This window comes from Bombina bombina, chromosome 1 (genome assembly GCF_027579735.1).
Source record: "Bombina bombina isolate aBomBom1 chromosome 1, aBomBom1.pri, whole genome shotgun sequence".
In the NCBI taxonomy this organism is placed as follows: Eukaryota; Metazoa; Chordata; class Amphibia; order Anura; family Bombinatoridae; genus Bombina; species Bombina bombina.
This window is the reverse complement of record NC_069499.1, coordinates 957775712-957796662: the sequence shown is the minus strand read 5'-3', so window position 1 is coordinate 957796662 and position 20951 is coordinate 957775712. Positions and strand designations below refer to the sequence as shown.

General features: G+C 37.6%; 1 protein-coding gene across 1 annotated transcript; it reads left to right on the top strand.

Moving 5' to 3' along the window:
- The first annotated feature begins 409 nt into the window (after positions 1–409).
- ATP5F1E (ATP synthase F1 subunit epsilon) lies at positions 410–3951 on the top strand. Its single transcript, XM_053693077.1, has 3 exons — positions 410–456; positions 3225–3354; positions 3808–3951. Exons 1-2 carry the CDS (start codon positions 425–427, stop codon positions 3346–3348), a joined length of 156 nt encoding a protein of 51 aa, XP_053549052.1. The 5' UTR covers positions 410–424; the 3' UTR covers positions 3349–3354; positions 3808–3951.
- Positions 3952–20951: the final 17000 nt, after the last annotated feature.

Sequence of the window (20951 nt, the reverse complement as noted above, 5' to 3'; positions counted from 1 at the left end):
TCATTATTGATATGTCTTTGCAAATTACAATTATTGGAGATCCCTCTACTCTTGACTACAAACCCCCTACAAGGTTTCAGGAGACAACTTTGAGTGACTACTGTCTGTAAATGGATTTGTCTAATAAAGTTGTTATTAAAAAAAAGCGGTACATCTATGAATGTCATTTATTGAACATGACCTACAATTGGTTTCATTCAGTAGTGATCGCAATTTGTTTAATAAAGTTGTTATAAAAAAAAAAAGCACTACCTCTGAATATCATTTATTGAACATGACCTGCAATTGGTTCCGTAACATACGTCACTACACTGGTGTGATTGGTTATAATATACTCTAGTCCCTCCTTTTCCTGTTGCGGCTTCTTTCTGACCTTCCACTTTTCTGTCAGTCGGTTGTCGGTCGGGAATACCTTGACGTCACGATGGTTGCCTACTGGAGACAAGCTGGGCTTAGGTGAGTATATTCTGCGGCTTGTTGTGGTGAGGTGATTGTATGGTCACTGTAAGTTTGTGATATCGTGCACAGGGCCTATGAAATCAATTGGATCCCATGTGGTAGTTTGGGTCACCTCTATCGCAATCTGTAGCACTGCAATGAACGCATTGAGTATAGTTTTATTTATTGCTAGCTGTACACTGTTTTGCTATTACGACTAAATACATTTAACAGCTGTTAAGATATCAATGCGTGTGAAATGCACTACCTATAATATAAATATATCGATTTTGCGAACTGGATTTGTCAGATGGCTATTGAGTGCAAAAAGCCCATATGCTTACTATGTTTTTATTTATATATATATATATATATATATATATATATATATATATATATATATATATATATACACTGCATATTGTGTGTGTGTGTATACATACTTTACTATAGTTTGTGTTTAGTTCGTAGTACGTATTTCTAAAAAAAAACTCCTGCTTTTTAAATTTAAAAGGCCATTATAATTGCTATATGATTTAATCCGTTATAGCATATCACTTTAAGACTATCAATCCTGCAGCACTGTGTGTTTAACCTCTGCAATGAGGTTAAACACACAGTTGAAGTACTGCTCTGACTTGTGGTGCACCTCTGGTTATTTATATATATATATATATATATATATATATATATATATATATATATTTTTTTTTTTTTATTTCAAGTCCTAATTATGGAGTCTGCTATTGCCCTAGAGAATGTGTACCCCCCCCACACACACACACATACACTCTCTCAAAAGAAGGTCCTACAATGATTAGAGGCTTTCCCTGTGTGCTTGTTGCTATGGAGTAGTGTGTGATTGTTTCACTGCCTGCATATAAAATGGATATGAAACCCAAACATTTTCTTCTGTAATTCAGACAGAATACACTTTTTTTTAATAAGTTACCAATATTCTTCTATTATCAAATTTGCTTTATTTCCATGGTATTCTTTGTTGAATAGATACTTAGGTAGGTGTCTAGGGCACTACATGGCATGAAATCGTGCTGCCGTCTAGTGCTTTTGGAAATGGATAACATTCTTGTAAAACTGCTGCCATATAGTGTTCTAGACATGTGCATACTCCTGAGCTTGCATCCCTTTTTTTTTTTTTTTTTTTTTTTTTTTTCCAACAAAAGATACCAAGAGAACAGAGAAAATATAATAAGTAAATTAGAAAGTTGTTAAAAATGTCATGCTCTATCTTAATCACAAAAGAAGAAATTTTGGGTTTTATGTCCCTTTATTAAAGTGAAGGTCCATTTTGAGGAATTAGTGCCTGTTTTTTAATAAATTTATTAAAAACAAGGGCACTTTAATTCATCAAAATTTACATTTCACTTTTTTCTCCAACAACTTATCTTTTAATCCTGGCAACTACTCCAGCACTTTCTCCGCCCGTCGCAAGCCGTCTTCGCGGGTTCAAAATGACAAATCCGGCCTCCTCCAATCACAGCGTTGCATCAGGCCAAGATTCCCCGTGGGGAAGCTGTGATTGGAGGAAGCCTGATTCGTCATTTCTGACGTCTGCAGAAGCTTCCGACAGACGGGGAAAATCGCTGGAGCGGCATTCAGGATTAAAAGGTAAGTTTTTGAAGAATACAGTGAAATGTCAATTTTGATGAATTAAAGTGCTCTTGTTTTTTAATCGGTTTATTAAAAACCGGGCACTAGTTCATCAAAATGGACCTTCACTTTAAGTCTTCCCTGTGGTAAGAAGCAATTTGGATCACTCCTATATATTTTCATTTGATTGTGGATAGGTTGCATGCAGAGAAGTGCTTTAAAGAAATAAAAACATCTAAAAAGAAGCTTATGTTTTGTTTTTTTGTTCTCATGAAATAGCTCATTTTTGTAAATGGTAGAAATGTGATTCCATGCCTGGATTTATGTTTTAAGGAGAGAGACCAAAAACTGAATGCAACCAGGGAGTACAATTTATATACCAGAGGGGCTTGTTAAATTTTAGCACCCACTGAGCTCTTCAAAGGGATTAAACACATAGAGAAAGGGACACTAAAGTCAAGTTTTTCATAATTCAGATAAACGAGCTCCTAATGGAAAGGTGCATAGTATATACATATATGCATTTTGTGATTGGCTTATGGCTGTCACTTGATTACAGGGGTGGGGGGTTGGATTAACGTTTACATTTGACAGTAACTATTCTACTTCTCATTTCTAGTTTAAAGTGCTATTGCATTGTCTTTGTTGTGCATTTGTCAGGTATTCAACTGTACTGTATTCAGTAGTCCTTTAATCTAGTCCTGAATAGAACACTGCAGTCACTGTCTTACATGATGGGCTCACAGGCTATGTCCTATGCAGGAACTGTAATGTACTTTCACTTTTGAGCAAGACTTAACTATATTTTTTTACACCTTTTATGAGGGTTTACTCCTACTTTTAGGGCATTTAATGATAATAAAACACTGTAATAATTTGGAGCGTGTTACTATTACTAACGTCCCTTTTAACACTATTTTTTTAATTTAACATTAAGAAATGCAGCTTACTATTTTTAATACACTTTAGGAAAAGTAACATAAGAGTTGTTATAATGTATATGTCTGATCTCATATATATTACTAATGGAACTATTGCAGTAATGTTATGCATATACAAAAAAAACTGTTTTCCTTTCTGTTGCTAATAATTATTTTTGATAGTGTTCTACTCCATACAAATAAAGTGCTCAAGATCTTAATATTGTGGTGGGATTTTTTTGTTTATTTTTTTAGCTACATCAGATTCTCTCAAATCTGTGCAAAGGCAGTCAGGTCATCTTTGAAACCTCAGTTTAAAGCAGATGCTGAAAAGGCTGCAGTATCCAATGTTAAAATTATAAAGCCTAAAAAGGAGTAAGCAAGGGTAAGTATAGTTCCAGCAACTGTGAAATATACAAATAGGTTTATATTAAACTGATAATTCTACTCTTAGGCACTTACACTGTTACACTAATGCTATGCTTGCAATGAGTTAGGCAATTGCCATTTTGAAAATGCCAACTTGCTCTGCTGTTTGAACTGAAATTGTCTCCCAGTGAATTGACCAAAATAAAGGGTCTTCAGGATGTTCTGTGTGATATCCTGTTAGTCTAGAAGCCCTTTTGTAAAGGGATATAGCAAATGGGGTTGCGTGTTAATTGTGTTCTTTGCACGTCCTTAAAGAGAAATTTAAACTTTCATTATTCATATAGAGCATACAGTTTTAGATAACTCCCAGAAGTGTATTGGGGTGTGCAGACTGCTGCTAGTTGACTAGCCCTGTTGATGGTTATGTTTGTACTATATTAACACTGCTTTTTATGGTTTTCTTTTGTAGTGTCTGAACGCTGGATCAAACTGAATGCTGTCGCTCTGAGAAAAGTAATCGTTATGTTTCCCATCCATATTTAAAAACAAAACATACACCGACCTCATAGCAAGTTTTAACTCCATGAGTAAATAAAATGTATGATTTGTTTGATTGTGTTGTTTATTTTGGTAAGTTTTCATAATTAACTGAACTCATCTGCTTTTGTGCAAACACAGACCACGAGAAATGCCATGGTAACACCATAAGAACATGTGTATGCCTTTAGTGTTACTTTAGAGATTTGTAACGTTAAATGTTGCACTGTTTTACCTTCGTTTATCTTAAACAGATGATCCAACTTAAAAATTTGTTGGAACAGATAATATTTTAGTTTTTTTTTTTTTTTTTCTCCCCCCCCATCATTCTTTCTCTCTCCATAAATTAGCTTCTAGAATATTCTGGTGTAATATTATTCATGTTTCAGAATATTAATTTTTTGTTTAAATGTTTTTTTTTTTATTTGGTCAAACAAATTTTGATATTAATACACATGGTAGTACATAAGAGATTTGTATACATTTCGATATGAGATACAGTACTATAATACAACCCACATCTTCTGTTTTTTGCAAGGTGTGCATATAGGGTAGGGGAAATTCAAAACAATAATTGGTAGTGGGAAGAGAAAAGGAAGGGGTATATCCTATATAATTCAGACAGATTTATCTAAATATATCAAGGGTCAATAGTTGGAATTACGCTTTGCTAGGTTGAATTTTCCTGAAGTGAGTAGTCCAGGGGTGTGAAAATTTTAAAAAAGAAATCTACTTGTCCACTTGACTAAAGTGGTAGCCCAGTCTACTTGTCCTGACACGCTAATGTAATGGGACCAATATATTTATCACAGAGGTGTACTATCTACACCACCCAACAATTAAAACAACTTAAAATAAAATCCTGTTGTATAAGATATTTGTGTATGCAGTGTGTTTTGTGTGGGTGATTGGGGTGTATTTTCTCTTTAGATAATAGGTGTTGCTTAGCAGATTGAGTCCCCTGTATTGTTAGAGGCCTTAAAGGTAGAAGCTCTGTTAGTGCACCTGCATAAAAACTCTCTGGTGCATAGTATTAATTGCACTTTATGCTGTGAGGGCAGGGTAATTGAGGGGATCCATGGGCAAGTTGTGGGCTCCAAATAAGGGTGTAAGGACCCAATTTAAGGCACAATTTGTGCCCAGGTTTGTCAGCCCTGCGCTAAACACTTCTGCTCAACAATGCTTAGATTTGAATAATTTCTGTTTTTATGTAACACTCAAATGCCTGTTAGTTTTTTGTATAAGGAAAACTACATGTGGTTGCTGAGCAGTTTCACAGTCTACTGTATTCCACATGCTATGCACATTGGAAATATTTGTCAAAATACTATGAGCAAGTAATTTTGTTGATGCCAAGAGCACTGCAAAATTTATAACCACTCCCTGTAACGTTAAAATCTACAATTTCTTTCATGTAATTAGCAAGAGTCCATGAGCTAGTGACGTATGGGATATACATTCCTACTAGGAGGGGCAAAGTTTCCCAAACCTCAAAATGCCTATAAATACACCCCTCACCACACCCACAATTCAGTTTTTACAAACTTTGCCTCCGATGGAGGTGGTGAAGTAAGTTTGTGCTAGATTCTACGTTGATATGCGCTCCGCAGCAAGTTGGAGCCTGGTTTTCCTCTCAGCGTGCAGTGAATGTCAGAGGGATGTGAGGAGAGTATTGCCTATTTGAATGCAGTGATCTCCTTCTACGGGGTCTACTTCATAGGTTCTCTGTTATCGGTCGTAGAGATTCATCTCTTACCTCCCTTTTCAGATCGACGATATACTCTTTTATATATACCATTACCTCTGCTGATTCTCGTTTCAGTACTGGTTTGGCTTTCTACAAACATGTAGATGAGTGTCCTGGGGTAAGTAAATCTTATTTTCTGTGACACTCTAAGCTATGGTTGGGCACTTTGTTTATAAAGTTCTAAATATATGTATTCAAACATTTATTTGCCTTGACTCAGAATGTTCAACTTTCCTTATTTTTCAGACAGTCAGTTTCATATTTGGGATTATGCATTTAAATTATTCATTTTTTCTTACCTTCAAAAATTTGACTATTTTTTCCCTGTGGGCTGTTAGGCTCGCGGGGGCTGAAAATGCTTCATTTTATTGCGTCATTCTTGGCGCGGACTTTTTTGGCGCAAAAATTCTTTTCCGTTTCCGGCGTCATACGTGTCGCCGGAAGTTGCGTCATTTTTTGACGTTCTTTTGCGCCAAAAATGTCGGCGTTCCGGATGTGGCGTCATTTTTGGAGCCAAAAGCATTTAGGCGCCAAATAATGTGGGCGTCTTATTTGGCGCTAAAAAATATGGGCATCGCTTTTGTCTCCACATTATTTAAGTCTCATTTTTCATTGCTTCTGGTTGCTAGAAGCTTGTTCTTTGGCATTTTTTCCCATTCCTGAAACTATCATTTAAGGAATTTGATCAATTTTGCTTTATATGTTGTTTTTTCTCTTACATATTGCAAGATGTCTCACGTTGCATCTGAGTCAGAAGATACTACAGGAAAATCGCTGTCTAGTGCTGGATCTACCAAAGCTAAGTGTATCTGCTGTAAACTTTTGGTAGCTATTCCTCCGGCTGTTGTTTGTATTAATTGTCATGACAAACTTGTTAATGCAGATATTTCCTTTAGTAAAGTACCATTGTCTGTTGCAGTTCCTTCAACATCTAAGGTGCAGAATGTTCCTGATAACATAAGAGATTTTGTTTCTGAATCCATCAAGAAGGCTATGTCTGTTATTTCTCCTTCTAGTAAACGTAAAAAATCTTTTAAAACTTCTCTCCCTACAGATGAATTTTTAGATGATCATCATTCTGATTCTGATGACTCTTCTGGTTCAGAGGATTCTGTCTCAGAGATTGATGCTGATAAATCTTCATATTTATTTAAAATGGAATTTATTCGTTCTTTACTTAAAGAAGTATTAATTGCTTTAGAAATAGAGGATTCTGGTCCTCTTGATACTAATTCTAAACGTTTAGATAAGGTATTTAAATCTCCTGTGGTTATTCCAGAAGTTTTTCCTGTTCCTAATGCTATTTCTGCAGTAATTTCCAAAGAATGGGATAAATTGGGTAATTCATTTACTCCTTCTAAACGTTTTAAGCAATTATATCCTGTACCGTCTGACAGGTTAGAATTTTGGGACAAAATCCCTAAAGTTGATGGGGCTATTTCTACCCTTGCTAAACGTACTACCATTCCTACGTCAGATGGTACTTCGTTTAAAGATCCTTTAGATAGGAAAATTGAATCCTTTCTAAGAAAAGCTTATCTGTGTTCAGGTAATCTTCTTAGACCTGCTATATCATTGGCTGATGTTGCTGCAGCTTCAACTTTTTGGTTGGAAACTTTAGCGCAACAAGTAACAAATCATGATTCTCATGATATTATTATTCTTCAGCATGCTAATAATTTTATCTCTGATGCCATTTTTGATATTATCAGAGTTGATGTCAGGTTTATGTCTCTAGCTATTTTAGCTAGAAGAGCTTTATGGCTTAAGACTTGGAATGCTGATATGGCTTCTAAATCAACTCTACTTTCCATTTCTTTCCAGGGTAACAAATTATTTGGTTCTCAGTTGGATTCTATTATCTCAACTGTTACTGGTGGGAAAGGAACTTTTTTCCCACAGGATAAAAAGTCTAAGGGTAAAAACAGGGCTAATCGTTTTCGTTCCTTTCGTTTCAACAAAGAACAAAAGCCTGATCCTTCATCCTCAGGAGCAGTTTCAGTTTGGAAACCATCTCCAGTCTGGAATAAATCCAAGCCTGCTAGAAAGGCAAAGCCTGCTTCTAAGTCCACATGAAGGTGCGGCCCTCATTCCAGCTCAGCTGGTAGGGGGCAGGTTACGTTTTTTCAAAGAAATTTGGATCAATTCTGTTCACAATCTTTGGATTCAGAACATTGTTTCAGAAGGGTACAGAATTGGTTTCAAGATGAGACCTCCTGCGAAGAGATTTTTTCTTTCCCGTGTCCCAGTAAATCCAGTGAAAGCTCAAGCATTTCTGAATTGTGTTTCAGATCTAGAGTTGGCTGGAGTAATTATGCCAGTTCCAGTTCCGGAACAGGGGATGGGGTTTTATTCAAATCTCTTCATTGTACCAAAGAAGGAGAATTCCTTCAGACCAGTTCTGGATCTAAAAATATTGAATCGTTATGTAAGGATACCAACGTTCAAGATGGTAACTGTAAGGACTATCTTGCCTTTTTTTCAGCAAGGGAATTATATGTCCACAATAGATTTACAGGATGCATATCTGCATATTCCAATTCATCCAGATCATTATCAGTTCCTGAGATTCTCTTTTCTGGACAAGCATTACCAGTTTGTGGCTCTACCGTTTGGCCTAGCTACAGCTCCAAGAATTTTTTCAAAGGTTCTCGGTGCCCTTCTGTCTGTAATCAGAGAACAGGGTATTGTGGTATTTCCTTATTTGGACGATATCTTGGTACTTGCTCAGTCTTTACATTTAGCAGAATCTCATACGAATCGACTTGTGGTGTTTCTTCAAGATCATGGTTGGAGGATCAATTTACCAAAAAGTTCTTTGATTCCTCAGACAAGGGTAACCTTTCTGGGTTTCCAGATAGATTCAGTGTCCATGACTCTGTCTTTGACAGACAAGAGACGTCTAAAATTGATTGCAGCTTGTCGAAACCTTCCGTCACAATCATTCCCTTCGGTAGCCTTATGCATGGAAATTCTAGGTCTTATGACTGCTGCATCGGACGCGATCCCCTTTGCTTGTTTTCACATGCGACCTCTTCAGCTCTGTATGCTGAATCAATGGTGCAAGGATTACACAAAGATATCTCAATTAATATCTTTAAAACCGATTGTTCGACACTCTCTAACGTGGTGGACAGATCACCATTGTTTAATTCAGGGGGCTTCTTTTGTGCTGCCGACCTGGACTGTAATTTCAACAGATGCAAGTCTCACAGGTTGGGGAGCTGTGTGGGGATCTCTGACGGCACAAGGAGTTTGGGAATCTCAGGAGGTGAGATTACCGATCAATATTTTGGAACTCCGTGCAATTTTCAGTGCTCTTCAGTTTTGGCCTCTTCTGAAGAGAGAATCGTTCATTTGTTTTCAGACAGACAATGTCACATCTGTGGCATAGATCAATCATCAAGGAGGGACTCACAGTCCTCTGGCTATGAAAGAAGTATCTCGAATTTTGGTTTGGGCGGAATCCAGCTCCTGTCTAATCTCTGCGGTTCATATCCCAGGTATAGACAATTGGGAAGCGGATTATCTCAGTCGCCAAACGTTGCATCCGGGCGAATGGTCTCTTCACCCAGAGGTATTTCTTCAGATTGTTCAAATGTGGGAACTTCCAGAAATAGATCTGATGGCGTCTCATCTAAACAAGAAACTTCCCAGGTATCTGTCCAGATCCCGGGATCCTCAGGCGGAGGCAGTGGATGCATTATCACTTCCTTGGAAGTATCATCCTGCCTATATCTTTCCGCCTCTAGTTCTTCTTCCAAGAGTAATCTCCAAGATTCTGAAGGAATGCTCGTTTGTTCTGCTGGTAGCTCCGGCATGGCCTCACAGGTTTTGGTATGCGGATCTTGTCCGGATGGCCTCTTGCCAACCGTGGACTCTTCCGTTAAGACCAGACCTTCTGTCTCAAGGTCCTTTTTTCCATCAGGATCTGAAATCCTTAAATTTAAAGGTATGGAGATTGAACGCTTGATTCTTGGTCAAAGAGGTTTCTCTGACTCTGTGATTAATACTATGTTACAGGCTCGTAAATCTGTATCTAGAGAGATATATTATAGAGTCTGGAAGACTTATATTTCTTGGTGTCTTTCTCATCATTTTTCTTGGCATTCTTTTAGAATACCGAGAATATTACAGTTTCTTCAGGATGGTTTAGATAAGGGTTTGTCCGCAAGTTCCTTGAAAGGACAAATCTCTGCTCTTTCTGTTCTTTATCACAGAAAGATTGCTATTCTTCCTGATATTCATTGTTTTGTACAAGCTTTGGTTCGTATAAAGCCTGTCATTAAGTCAATTTCTCCTCCTTGGAGTTTGAATTTGGTTCTGGGGGCTCTTCAAGCTCCTCCATTTGAACCTATGCATTCATTGGACATTAAATTACTTTCTTGGAAAGTTTTGTTCCTTTTGGCCATCTCTTCTGCCAGAAGAGTTTCTGAATTATCTGCTCTTTCTTGTGAGTCTCCTTTTCTGATTTTTCATCAGGATAAGGCGGTGTTGCGAACTTCTTTTGAATTTTTACCTAAAGTTGTGAATTCCAACAACATTAGTAGAGAAATTGTGGTTCCTTCATTGTGTCCTAATCCTAAGAATTCTAAGGAGAAATCGTTGCATTCTTTGGATGTTGTTAGAGCTTTGAAATATTATGTTGAAGCTACTAAGTCTTTCCGAAAGACTTCTAGTCTATTTGTTATCTTTTCCGGTTCTAGAAAAGGCCAGAAAGCTTCTGCCATTTCTTTGGCATCTTGGTTGAAATCTTTAATTCCTCTTGCCTATGTTGAGTCGGGTAAAACTCCGCCTCAGAGGATTACAGCTCATTCTACTAGGTCAGTTTCTACTTCCTGGGTGTTTAGGAATGAAGCTTCGGTTGATCAGATTTGCAAAGCAGCAACTTGGTCCTCTTTGCATACTTTTACTAAATTCTACCATTTTGATGTATTTTCTTCTTCTGAAGCAGTTTTTGGTAGAAAAGTACTTCAGGCAGCGGTTTCAGTTTGAATCTTCTGCTTATGTTTTTCATTAAACTTTATTTTGGGTGTGGATTATTTTCAGCAGGAATTGGCTGTCTTTATTTTATCCCTCCCTCTCTAGTGACTCTTGTGTGGAAAGATCCACATCTTGGGTAATCATTATCCCATACGTCACTAGCTCATGGACTCTTGCTAATTACATGAAAGAAAACATAATTTATGTAAGAACTTACCTGATAAATTCATTTCTTTCATATTAGCAAGAGTCCATGAGGCCCGCCCTTTTTTTGTGGTGGTTATGATTTTGTATAAAGCACAATTATTCCAATTCCTTATTTTATATGCTTTCGCACTTTTTTCTTATCACCCCACTTCTTGGCTATTCGTTAAACTGAATTGTGGGTGTGGTGAGGGGTGTATTTATAGGCATTTTGAGGTTTGGGAAACTTTGCCCCTCCTGGTAGGAATGTATATCCCATACGTCACTAGCTCATGGACTCTTGCTAATATGAAAGAAATGAATTTATCAGGTAAGTTCTTACATAAATTATGTTATTTACCAAATCGCAAAAGCACAGTGCGATTGTGAAAAATATTCACGCTTGCAGAATTGTGTGTGTCATAGTACATACAACACAAATATCGCGCAGCGATGCCAAAAAACCTCTACCAGTCACTCTTTCTATAAGAATTCCCTTGACCATACATAGTACTCATTGATAAACACCCAGGTTCTTAGCTGTCACCAAAATATTTCAACCATCGATTTACTCTAATCCAAACTCTTTTTTTATATTTGCAGTTGCACCATATAGTACACAGTGCTGAGCCCTCAACTCTTCCACCCCTGTACCTAGACATAAACCACCACGACTTCCTGATCTGGCTCCTCAACACGACACTTTGTTTTGATTGTATTCAAACTGTGGAATGCGCACAGCTCCACTGACTGTAGGGGTAACTCGGAGTGACCTTTGGCGGGAAACCTATTTTTGCGCTGCGATGTGTGATTTCAGTTAGTCCATGATAGATTCAGTGTTCTCCCTGAAGTTTTGCTTGAGTTTAGGTATTTTATGTTTTGTTTATTTTATCCTTAGCTTGTAGTTTATTCAGAAATGTGGCTAGCAGACATTTGATTGCTTCCAATTTTAAAAGATGCAGGAGCGAGTACATTTCTAGTAACCTTCTATAGGCCGCCTCTGTTTTAGTGGAGCGCAGTTACTATTGGATTACGTTGTCTGCAGAGTTATCAAGGTGTTGAAATGTATATGTTTTGGGCTGCAGTCTCATTTTATTACAGTAACAAAATGAGACTGCAGCCCAAGTCCTATACATTTCAACACCATGTTAACTCTCTGTCACTTGCTGTCCGGTGCACTGCTGGCCCGCAGCAGGGCTAAAGGTGGGGAAAATCCACATTCCCGGAACTGCATATCCCGGGCGATTTATATAAATTGCGCATTCCTGTAGTTTAGTTTAATATAATGCTTATCGTACGGGCGGATTTCCATAATGTGCCTAGGCATCACTACTATGTCCTCTGTTGACAAAAAAGTCATGTATGCAGTCATGTTTCCCTATATAGCAATAGTGCAGTTTCTCAGGTGTGATTAATTTTGTCTGTTCTGTAGAATGCTGATTGTAAATTTAATAATTATTACATTTACAATCTGTATCATTTTACAGAACCTGACAATATGTATGTATCTAAAAGGTTCAGTAGATATCTGATTCATAAATTAGAGGTAATCTGTGCATATGAATGCAATTTCTAGAATAGAAACAAAAAAATATAATCCTAAAAACAAATACTACTATAACTAAGCACTTGAAAATGATTGAACATATCTATACAAAGTTGACTTGAATATACACTATATGGCCAAAAGTTTGTGGACACCACTGCTAATTTAGTTCAGGTGTTTCATCCACACACATTGCTAACGTGCATAAAATCCACCTCGTAGCATTTCCATAGACAAACATTGGCGGTAAAATGGGTAGTGCTGAGGAACTAAGTGATTTTGTTAGGCATTGTCATAGGATGCCTCCTTTTGACTCAAATCAGTTCAGGAAATTACTATATACCAGCCAACTAAGTGCTATTATTGTGTAGTGAAAGCGTCTAGGAGCAACAGCCTGTGCAAGTTCAGAGCAGGGCTACTGAGTGTTGAAGCACATTGCACATAAAAGCTCCTATCTGTTTATTCATTCACGTTTTAAAACTGCCTCTGTAAGCAACATCCGCTCAAAAACGGAGTGTTATTAAATGGGTTCCTATGTCTAAGACCTTTCCATCCAACGTTAGTGCCTGACTTCAAACATGCTCTGGGCTTGAAGGGTCACAAATTCCTAGAGAGACAAACCTTCCCAGACAAGTTGCAGCTGTTATAGCTGTAAGGGTATAAGAGTAACTCCATAGTCATGTTTCTTCTTTTGGAATGGGAGGTCCAACAAGCTTATATAGGTGTGATAAGCTGGTGTCCACATACTTTTGGTCATATAGTGTATCTAACATCTCTATGTGATAATGAAATATATATTTTATCTGTATGTAGTAACTCTAGACATATTTTACCTCAAAGTACTCTCTTTACTGTCATTTTGCTCATTTACGGAAGATGACTTATTCCACTCAGGATCCTTATTGCCAGGTTCCTGCAGATCTTAGATCTACAATTCTATTTATTTGTAATGTAATAACTGGTACAAATCCTAAAAGCCAAACTTTAGTTTTTATTTAAAAATAAATTGATCAAACATTACTAATCCCACCCCCATCTTTAAGTCACCATCTTTGCCTGTGTCTTTTTTACTTTTGTGTTCTAAAAGGCAAATATTATATATATTTTAAAACAACAACTCTTGCCTTTCTGATAATACTACTGTAATATCTTTCTGATGGTATAATTTATACAAAGTATTCCTCTCCAAGCTGTCCCATTCTACAGATACAAATATTTGAAAGTACAAACTATTCCATAATCCATACCTTTTCCTGTCCCAAGCAGGTTGAATAAAAGTTTCTTTCATGTAATTAGCAAGAGTCCATGAGCTAGTGACGTATGGGATATACATTCCTACCAAGAAGGGTAAAGTTTCCCAAACCTCAAAATGCCTATAAATACACCCCTCACCACACCCACAAATCAGTTTTACAAACTTTGCCTCCTATGGAGGTGGTGAAGTAAGTTTGTGCTAGATTCTACGTTGATATGCGCTCCGCAGCAGGTTGGAGCCCGGTTTTCCTCTCAGCGTGCAGTGAATGTCAGAGGGATGTGAGGAGAGTATTGCCTATTTGAATGCAGTGATCTCCTTCTACGGGGTCTATTTCATAGGTTCTCTGTTATCGGTCGTAGAGATTCATCTCTTACCTCCCTTTTCAGATCGACGATATACTCTTATATATACCATTACCTCTGCTGATTCTCGTTTCAGTACTGGTTTGGCTTTCTACTACATGTAGATGAGTGTCCTGGGGTAAGTAAGTCTTATTTTCTGTGACACTCTAAGCTATGGTTGGGCACTTTTATATAAAGTTCTAAATATATTTATTCAAACATTTATTTGCCTTGACTCAGGATGTTCAACGTTCCTTATTTCAGACAGTCAGTTTCATATTTGGGATAATGCATATGAATCAATCATTTTTTCTTACCTTAAAAATTTGACTTTTTCCCTGTGGGCTGTTAGGCTCGCGGGGGCTGAAAATGCTTCATTTTATTGCGTCATTCTTGGCGCAGACTTTTTTGGCGCAAAATTTTTTTCTGTTTCCGGCGTCATACGTGTCGCCGTAAGTTGCGTCATTTTTGACGTTTTTTTGCACAAAGGTGTCAGCGTTCCGGATGTGGCGTCATTTTGGCGCCAAAAGCATTTAGGCGCCAAATAATGTGGGCGTCTTTTTTGGCGCTAAAAAAAATATGGGAGTCACTATTGTCTCCACATTATTTAAGTCTCATTATTTATTGCTTCTGGTTGCTAGAAGCTTGTTCACTGGCATTTTTTCCCATTCCTGAAACTGTCATTTAAGGAATTTGATCAATTTTGCTTTATATGTTGTTTTTTCTGTTACATATTGCAAGATGTCCCACGTTGAAGCTGAGTCAGAAGATACTTCTGGAAAATCCCTGCCTGGTGCTGGAGCTACCAAAGCTAAGTGTATCTGCTGTAAACTTTTGGTATCTGTTCCTCCAGCTGTTGTTTGTACTGTTTGTCATGACAAACTTGCTAATGCAGATAATATTTCCTTTAGTACTGTTACATTACCTGTTGCTGTTCCGTCAACATCTAATACTCAGAGTGTTCCTGATAACATAAGAGTTTTTGTTTCTAAATCCATTAAGAAGGCTATGTCTGTTATTCCTCCTTCTAGTAAACGTAAAAAGTCTTTTAAAACTTCTCATTTTTCAGATGAATTTTTAAATGAACATCATCATTCTGATACTGATATTGGTTCTTCTGATTCAGAGGATTCTGTCTCAGAGGTTGATGCTGATAAATCTTCATATTTTATTTAAAATGGAATTTATTTGTTCTTTATTTAAAGAAGTCCTAATTGCTTTAGAAATTGAGGATTCTAGTCCTCTTGATACTAAATCTAAACGTTTAGATAAGGGTTTTTAAATCTCCTGTATTTATTCCAGAAGTTTTTCCTGTCCCTGGTGCTATTTCTGAAGTAATTTCCAGGGAATGGAATAATTTGGGTAATTCTTTTACTCCTTCAAAACGTTTTAAGCAATTATATCCTGTGCCATCTGACAGATTAGAATTTTGGGACAAAATCCCTAAGGTTGATGGGGCTGTCTCTACTCTTGCTAAGCGTACTACTATTCCTACGGCAGATGGTACTTCCTTTAAGGATCCTTTAGATGGGAAAATTGAATCCTTTCTAAGAAAAGCTTACTTGTGTTCAGGTAATCTTCTTAGACCTGCTATATCTTTAGCGGATGTTGCTGCAGCTTCAACCTTTTGGTTAGAAGCTTTAGCGCAACAAGTAACAGATCATAATTCTCATAGCATTATTATTCTTCTACAACATGCTAATAATTTTATTTGTGATGCCATCTTTGATATCATTAGAGTTGATGTTGGGTATATGTCTCTAGCTATTTTAGCTAGAAGAGCTTTATGGCTTAAAACTTGGAATGCTGATATGTCTTCTAAGTCTACTCTGCTTTCCCTTTCTTTCCAGGGTAATAAATTATTTGGTTCTCAGTTGGATTCTATTATCTCAACTGTTACTGGTGGGAAAGGAACTTTTTTACCACAGGATAAAAAATCTAAAGGTAAATTTAGGTCTAATAATTGTTTTCGTTCCTTTTGTCACAACAAGGAACAAAAGCCTGATCCTTCATCCTCAGGAGCGGTATCAGTTTGGAAACCATCTCCAGTCTGGAATAAATCCAAGCCTTTTAGAAAACCAAAGCCAGCTCCTAAGTCCACATGAAGGTGCGGCCCTCATTCCAGCTCAGCTGGTAGGGGGCAGATTACGTTTTTTTCAAAGAAATTTGGTTCAATTCTGTTCACAATCTCTGGATTCAGAACATCGTTTCAAAAGGGTACAGAATTGGCTTCAAGATAAGGCCTCCTGCAAAGAGATTTTTTCTTTCCCGTGTCCCAGTAAACCTAGCGAAGGCTCAAGCATTTCTGAAATGTGTTTCAGATCTAGAGTTGGCTGGAGTAATTATACCAGTTCCAGTTCTGGAACATGGGCTGGGGTTTTATTCAAATCTCTTCATTGTACCAAAGAAGGAGAATTCCTTCAGACCAGTTTTGGATCTAAAAATATTGAATCGTTATGTAAGGATACCAACATTCAAAATGGTAACTGTAAGGACTATCCTGCCTTTTGTTCAGCAAGAGCATTATATGTCCACAATAGATTTACAGGATGCATATCTGCATATTCCGATTCATCCAGATCACTATCAGTTTCTGAGATTCTCTTTCCTACACAAGCATTACCAGTTTGTGGCTCTACCGTTTGGCCTAGCTACAGCCCCAAGAATTTTTACAAAGGTTCTCGGTGCCCTTCTGTCTGTAATCAAAGAACAGGGTATTGTGGTATTTCCTTATTTGGACGGTATCTTGGTACTTGCTCAGTCTTCACATTTAGCAGAATCTCATACGAATCGACTTGTGTTGTTTCTTCAAGATCATGGTTGGAGGATCAATTTACCAAAAAGTTCATTGATTCCTCAGACAAGGGTAACCTTTTTAGGTTTTCAGATAGATTCAGTGTCCATGACTCTGTCTTTGACAGACAAGAGACGTCTAAAGTTGATATCAGCTTGTCGAAACCTTCAGTCACAATCATTCCCTTCGGTAGCTTTATGCATGGAAATTCTCAGTCTTATGACTGCAGCATCGGACGTGATCCCCTTTGCTCGTTTTCACATGCGACCTCTTCAGCTCTGTATGCTGAACCAGTGGTGCAGGGATTACACAAAGATATTAATTGAGATATCTTTAACACCGATTGTACGACACTCTCTGATGTGGTGGACAGATCACGATAGTTTAGTTCAGGGGGCTTCTTTTGTTCTTCCGACCTGGACTGTAATTTCAACAGATGCAAGTCTGACAGGTTGGGGAGCTGTTTGGGGGTCTCTGACAGCACAAGGGGTTTGGGAATCTCAGGAGGTGAGATTGCCAATCAATATTTTGGAACTCCGTGCAATTTTCAGAGCTCTTCAGTCATGGCCTCTTCTAAAGAAAGAATCATTCATTTGTTTTCAGACAGACAATGTCACAACTGTGGCATACATCAATCATCAAGGAGGGACTCACAGTCCTCAGGCTTTGAAGGAAGTATCTTGAATTCTGGTATGGGCGGAATCCAGCTCCTGTCTAGTTTCTGCGGTTCATATCCCAGGTATAGACAATTGGGAAGCGGATTATCTCAGCCTCCAAACGTTACATCCGGGCGAATGGTCTCTTCACTCAGAGGTATTTCTTCAGATTGTTCAAATGTGGGGACTTCCAGAAATAGATCTGATGGCCTCTCATCTAAACAAGAAACTTCCCAGGTATCTGTCCAGATCCAGGGATCCTCAAGCGGAAGCGGTGGATGCATTGTCACTTCCTTGGAAGTATCATCCTGCCTATATCTTTCCGCCTCTAGTTCTTCGTCTTCCAAGAGTAATCTCCAAGATTCTGAAGGAATGCTCGTTTGTTCTGCTGGTAGCTCCAGCATGGCCTCACAGGTTTTGGTATGCGGATCTTGTCCGGATGGCCTCTTGCCAACCGTGGACTCTTCCGTTAAGACCAGACCTTTTTGTCGCAAGGTCCTTTTTTCCATCAGGATCTCAAATCCTTAAATTTTAAAGGTATGGAGATTGAACGCTTGATTCTTAGTCAGAGGTTTCTCTGACTCTGTGATTAATACTATGTTACAGGCTCGTAAATCTGTATCTAGGGAGATATATTATAGAGTCTGGAAGACTTATATTTCTTGGTGTCTTTCTCATCATTTTTCCTGGCATTCTTTTAGAATTCCGAGAATTTTACAATTTCTTCAGGATGGTTTGGATAAAGGTTTTTCTGCAAGTTCATTGAAAGGACAAATCTCTGCTCTTTCTGTTCTTTTTCACAGAAAGATTGCTAATCTTCCTGATATTCATTGTTTTGTACAAGCTTTGGTTCGTATAAAACCTGTCATTAAGTCAATTTCTCCTCCTTGGAGTTTGAATTTGGTTTTGGGGGCTCTTCAAGCTCCTCCGTTTGAACCTATGCATTCGTTGGACATCAAATTACTTTCTTGGAAAGTTTTGTTCCTTTTTGGCTATCTCTTCTGCCAGACGAGTTTCTGAATTATCTGCTCTTTCTTGTGAGTCTCCTTTTCTGATTTTTCATCAGGATAAGGCGGTGTTGCGAACTTCTTTTAAATTTTTACCTAAGGTTGTGAATTCTAACAACATTAGTAGAGAAATTGTGGTTCCTTCATTGTGTCCTAATCCTAAGAATTGTAAGGAGAAATCATTGCATTCTTTGGATGTTGTTAGAGCTTTGAAATATTATGTTGAAGCTACTAAGAATTTCCGAAAGACTTCTAGTCTATTTGTTATCTTTTCCGGTTCTAGGAAAGGTAAGAAGGCCTCTGCCATTTCTTTGGCATCTTGGTTGAAATCTTTAATTCATCATGCTTATGTCGAGTCGGGTAAAACTCCGCCTCAAAGGATTACAGCTCATTCTACTAGGTCAGTTTCTACTTCCTGGGCGTTTAGGAATGAAGCTTCGGTTGATCAGATTTGCAAAGCAGCAACTTGGTCTTCTTTGCATACTTTTACTAAATTCTACCATTTTGATGTGTTTTCTTCTTCTGAAGCGGTTTTTGGTAGAAAAGTACTTCAGGCAGCTGTTTCAGTTTGAATCTTCTGCTTGAATCTTCTGCTTATAATTTAAACTTTATTTTGGGTGTGGATTTTTTTTCAGCGGAATTGGCTGTCTTTATTTTATCCCTCCCTCTCTAGTGACTCTTGCGTGGAAAGATCCACATCTTGGGTAGTCATTATCCCATACGTCACTAGCTCATGGACTCTTGCTAATTACATGAAAGAAAACATAATTTATGTAAGAACTTACCTGATAAATTCATTTCTTTCATATTAGCAAGAGTCCATGAGGCCCACCCTTTTTTGTGGTGGTTATGATTTTTTTGTATAAAGCACAATTATTCCAATTCCTTATTTTTTTTTATGCTTTCGCACTTTTTTCTTATCACCCCACTTCTTGGCTATTCGTTAAACTGATTTGTGGGTGTGGTGAGGGGTGTATTTATAGGCATTTTGAGGTTTGGGAAACTTTGCCCCTCCTGGTAGGAATGTATATCCCATACGTCACTAGCTCATGGACTCTTGCTAATATGAAAGAAATTAATTTATCAGGTAAGTTCTTACATAAATTATGTTTTTTTCTACCTGTAACAGTTTTAGTAATACCCGTCCCTGCTCCAATGCTGCTGTAGTAAGTGATAGAAGAATCTACAATACTGGTAGAGAAACGTGGTTGGTGCCCTGTGTGTGATTTTATTATCTCTTAAAGGGACAATAACCTTTTAAAAACTGCAATGTGTTTAAAAAAAAATTGCTGTATATACAGCACATAAAAGTTAAAGGGTTATTGACTTGTATTTTAGCCAATTATTGCAGTGTCAGCCAAAACTCCACGGGAGAGAGCACAATGTTATCTATATGGCCCACATGGATTAGCAGTTTCTTGTGAAAAGCTAATAAAAAAAAAAAAAGCATGTGATGAGAGGTTGTCTGTAGTGGCTTTAGAAACAGGCAGAAAATTTGAAGTTTACAGGTTATAAAGTATATTAATATAACAATGTCGGTTGTGCAAAGCTGGAGAATGGGTAGCAAAGGTGTTATCTATCTTTTAAACAATAACAATTGTGGTGATCAACTGTCCCTTTAACAGGAGCAAAAAAATACACATTAGATATCGGAATTTTGCACCCCTGTGCTATATAATTATATACCTGAATGTCCACGTGTAGCATGCAACTTATTTACATTTCTGCAGGCTGTACGGTAGAGACAGCGTCACACTTATGCAGTCTAATAAATGTCTCGTCATTATTGCAAAGGAACATGAGGAATTCATATCTCGTCCTGTAACCACTTTCTGTAGTTCCCGAAAACAAGTGGCTATTTTTACATATACTTGCTCCTTATCTTTTGCACACAGATGGTCCTAAACATAAATGCAAACAGTAACCCATGCATTTCTGGTGAAGTCTGTTTATTGGATTGGGTCCCTTTCCAAAATGTAGTTATTTTAATTTTATGTGTTTAACCTACTGTAATTTCACCAGTGCTTCAAAATCTGGTAAAGACCTTCTGTTAATAATGTTTGACCCTATTCAAACTAAATATATAGTGGTATAGGGACTCCCCAAATAGTAATTAAAAGGGGAGTCACTGGTTAATACATAAACAGAACATTTTGCATTGAAACAAACCATTTTTTTTTTCTACCACAGTAAGAGACCCTCTTTTTACCATCTATAAGACTTGGGACATGATAAAGATTTTTCCTGTTTGTAGAGAAATTATAGTGCAAACATCACAGGGGAATGCTCACTAAATGCTGAAGGAAAAAGGGTGGAACCTGCAAGTTTGTATTTTCTCTATTGTAAAATAAACCTGACTGCTTCAGAAAGTGGGAGGGACAGGGGATTCCTTGGGCTGAACAGGAGAGTACCCAGGGTATGTCTGAAATAGACTTGTGCAGTTGGCATTTTCGTTCAATGCGGAAAAAGGTGGAATTTTGTGATGATCAGATCTTTTCGAGTCTAATTTCTTCTTGTGAAGGTGAAACGTGCTATGATCTGGATTTGCACAAATCTTTGTGTGC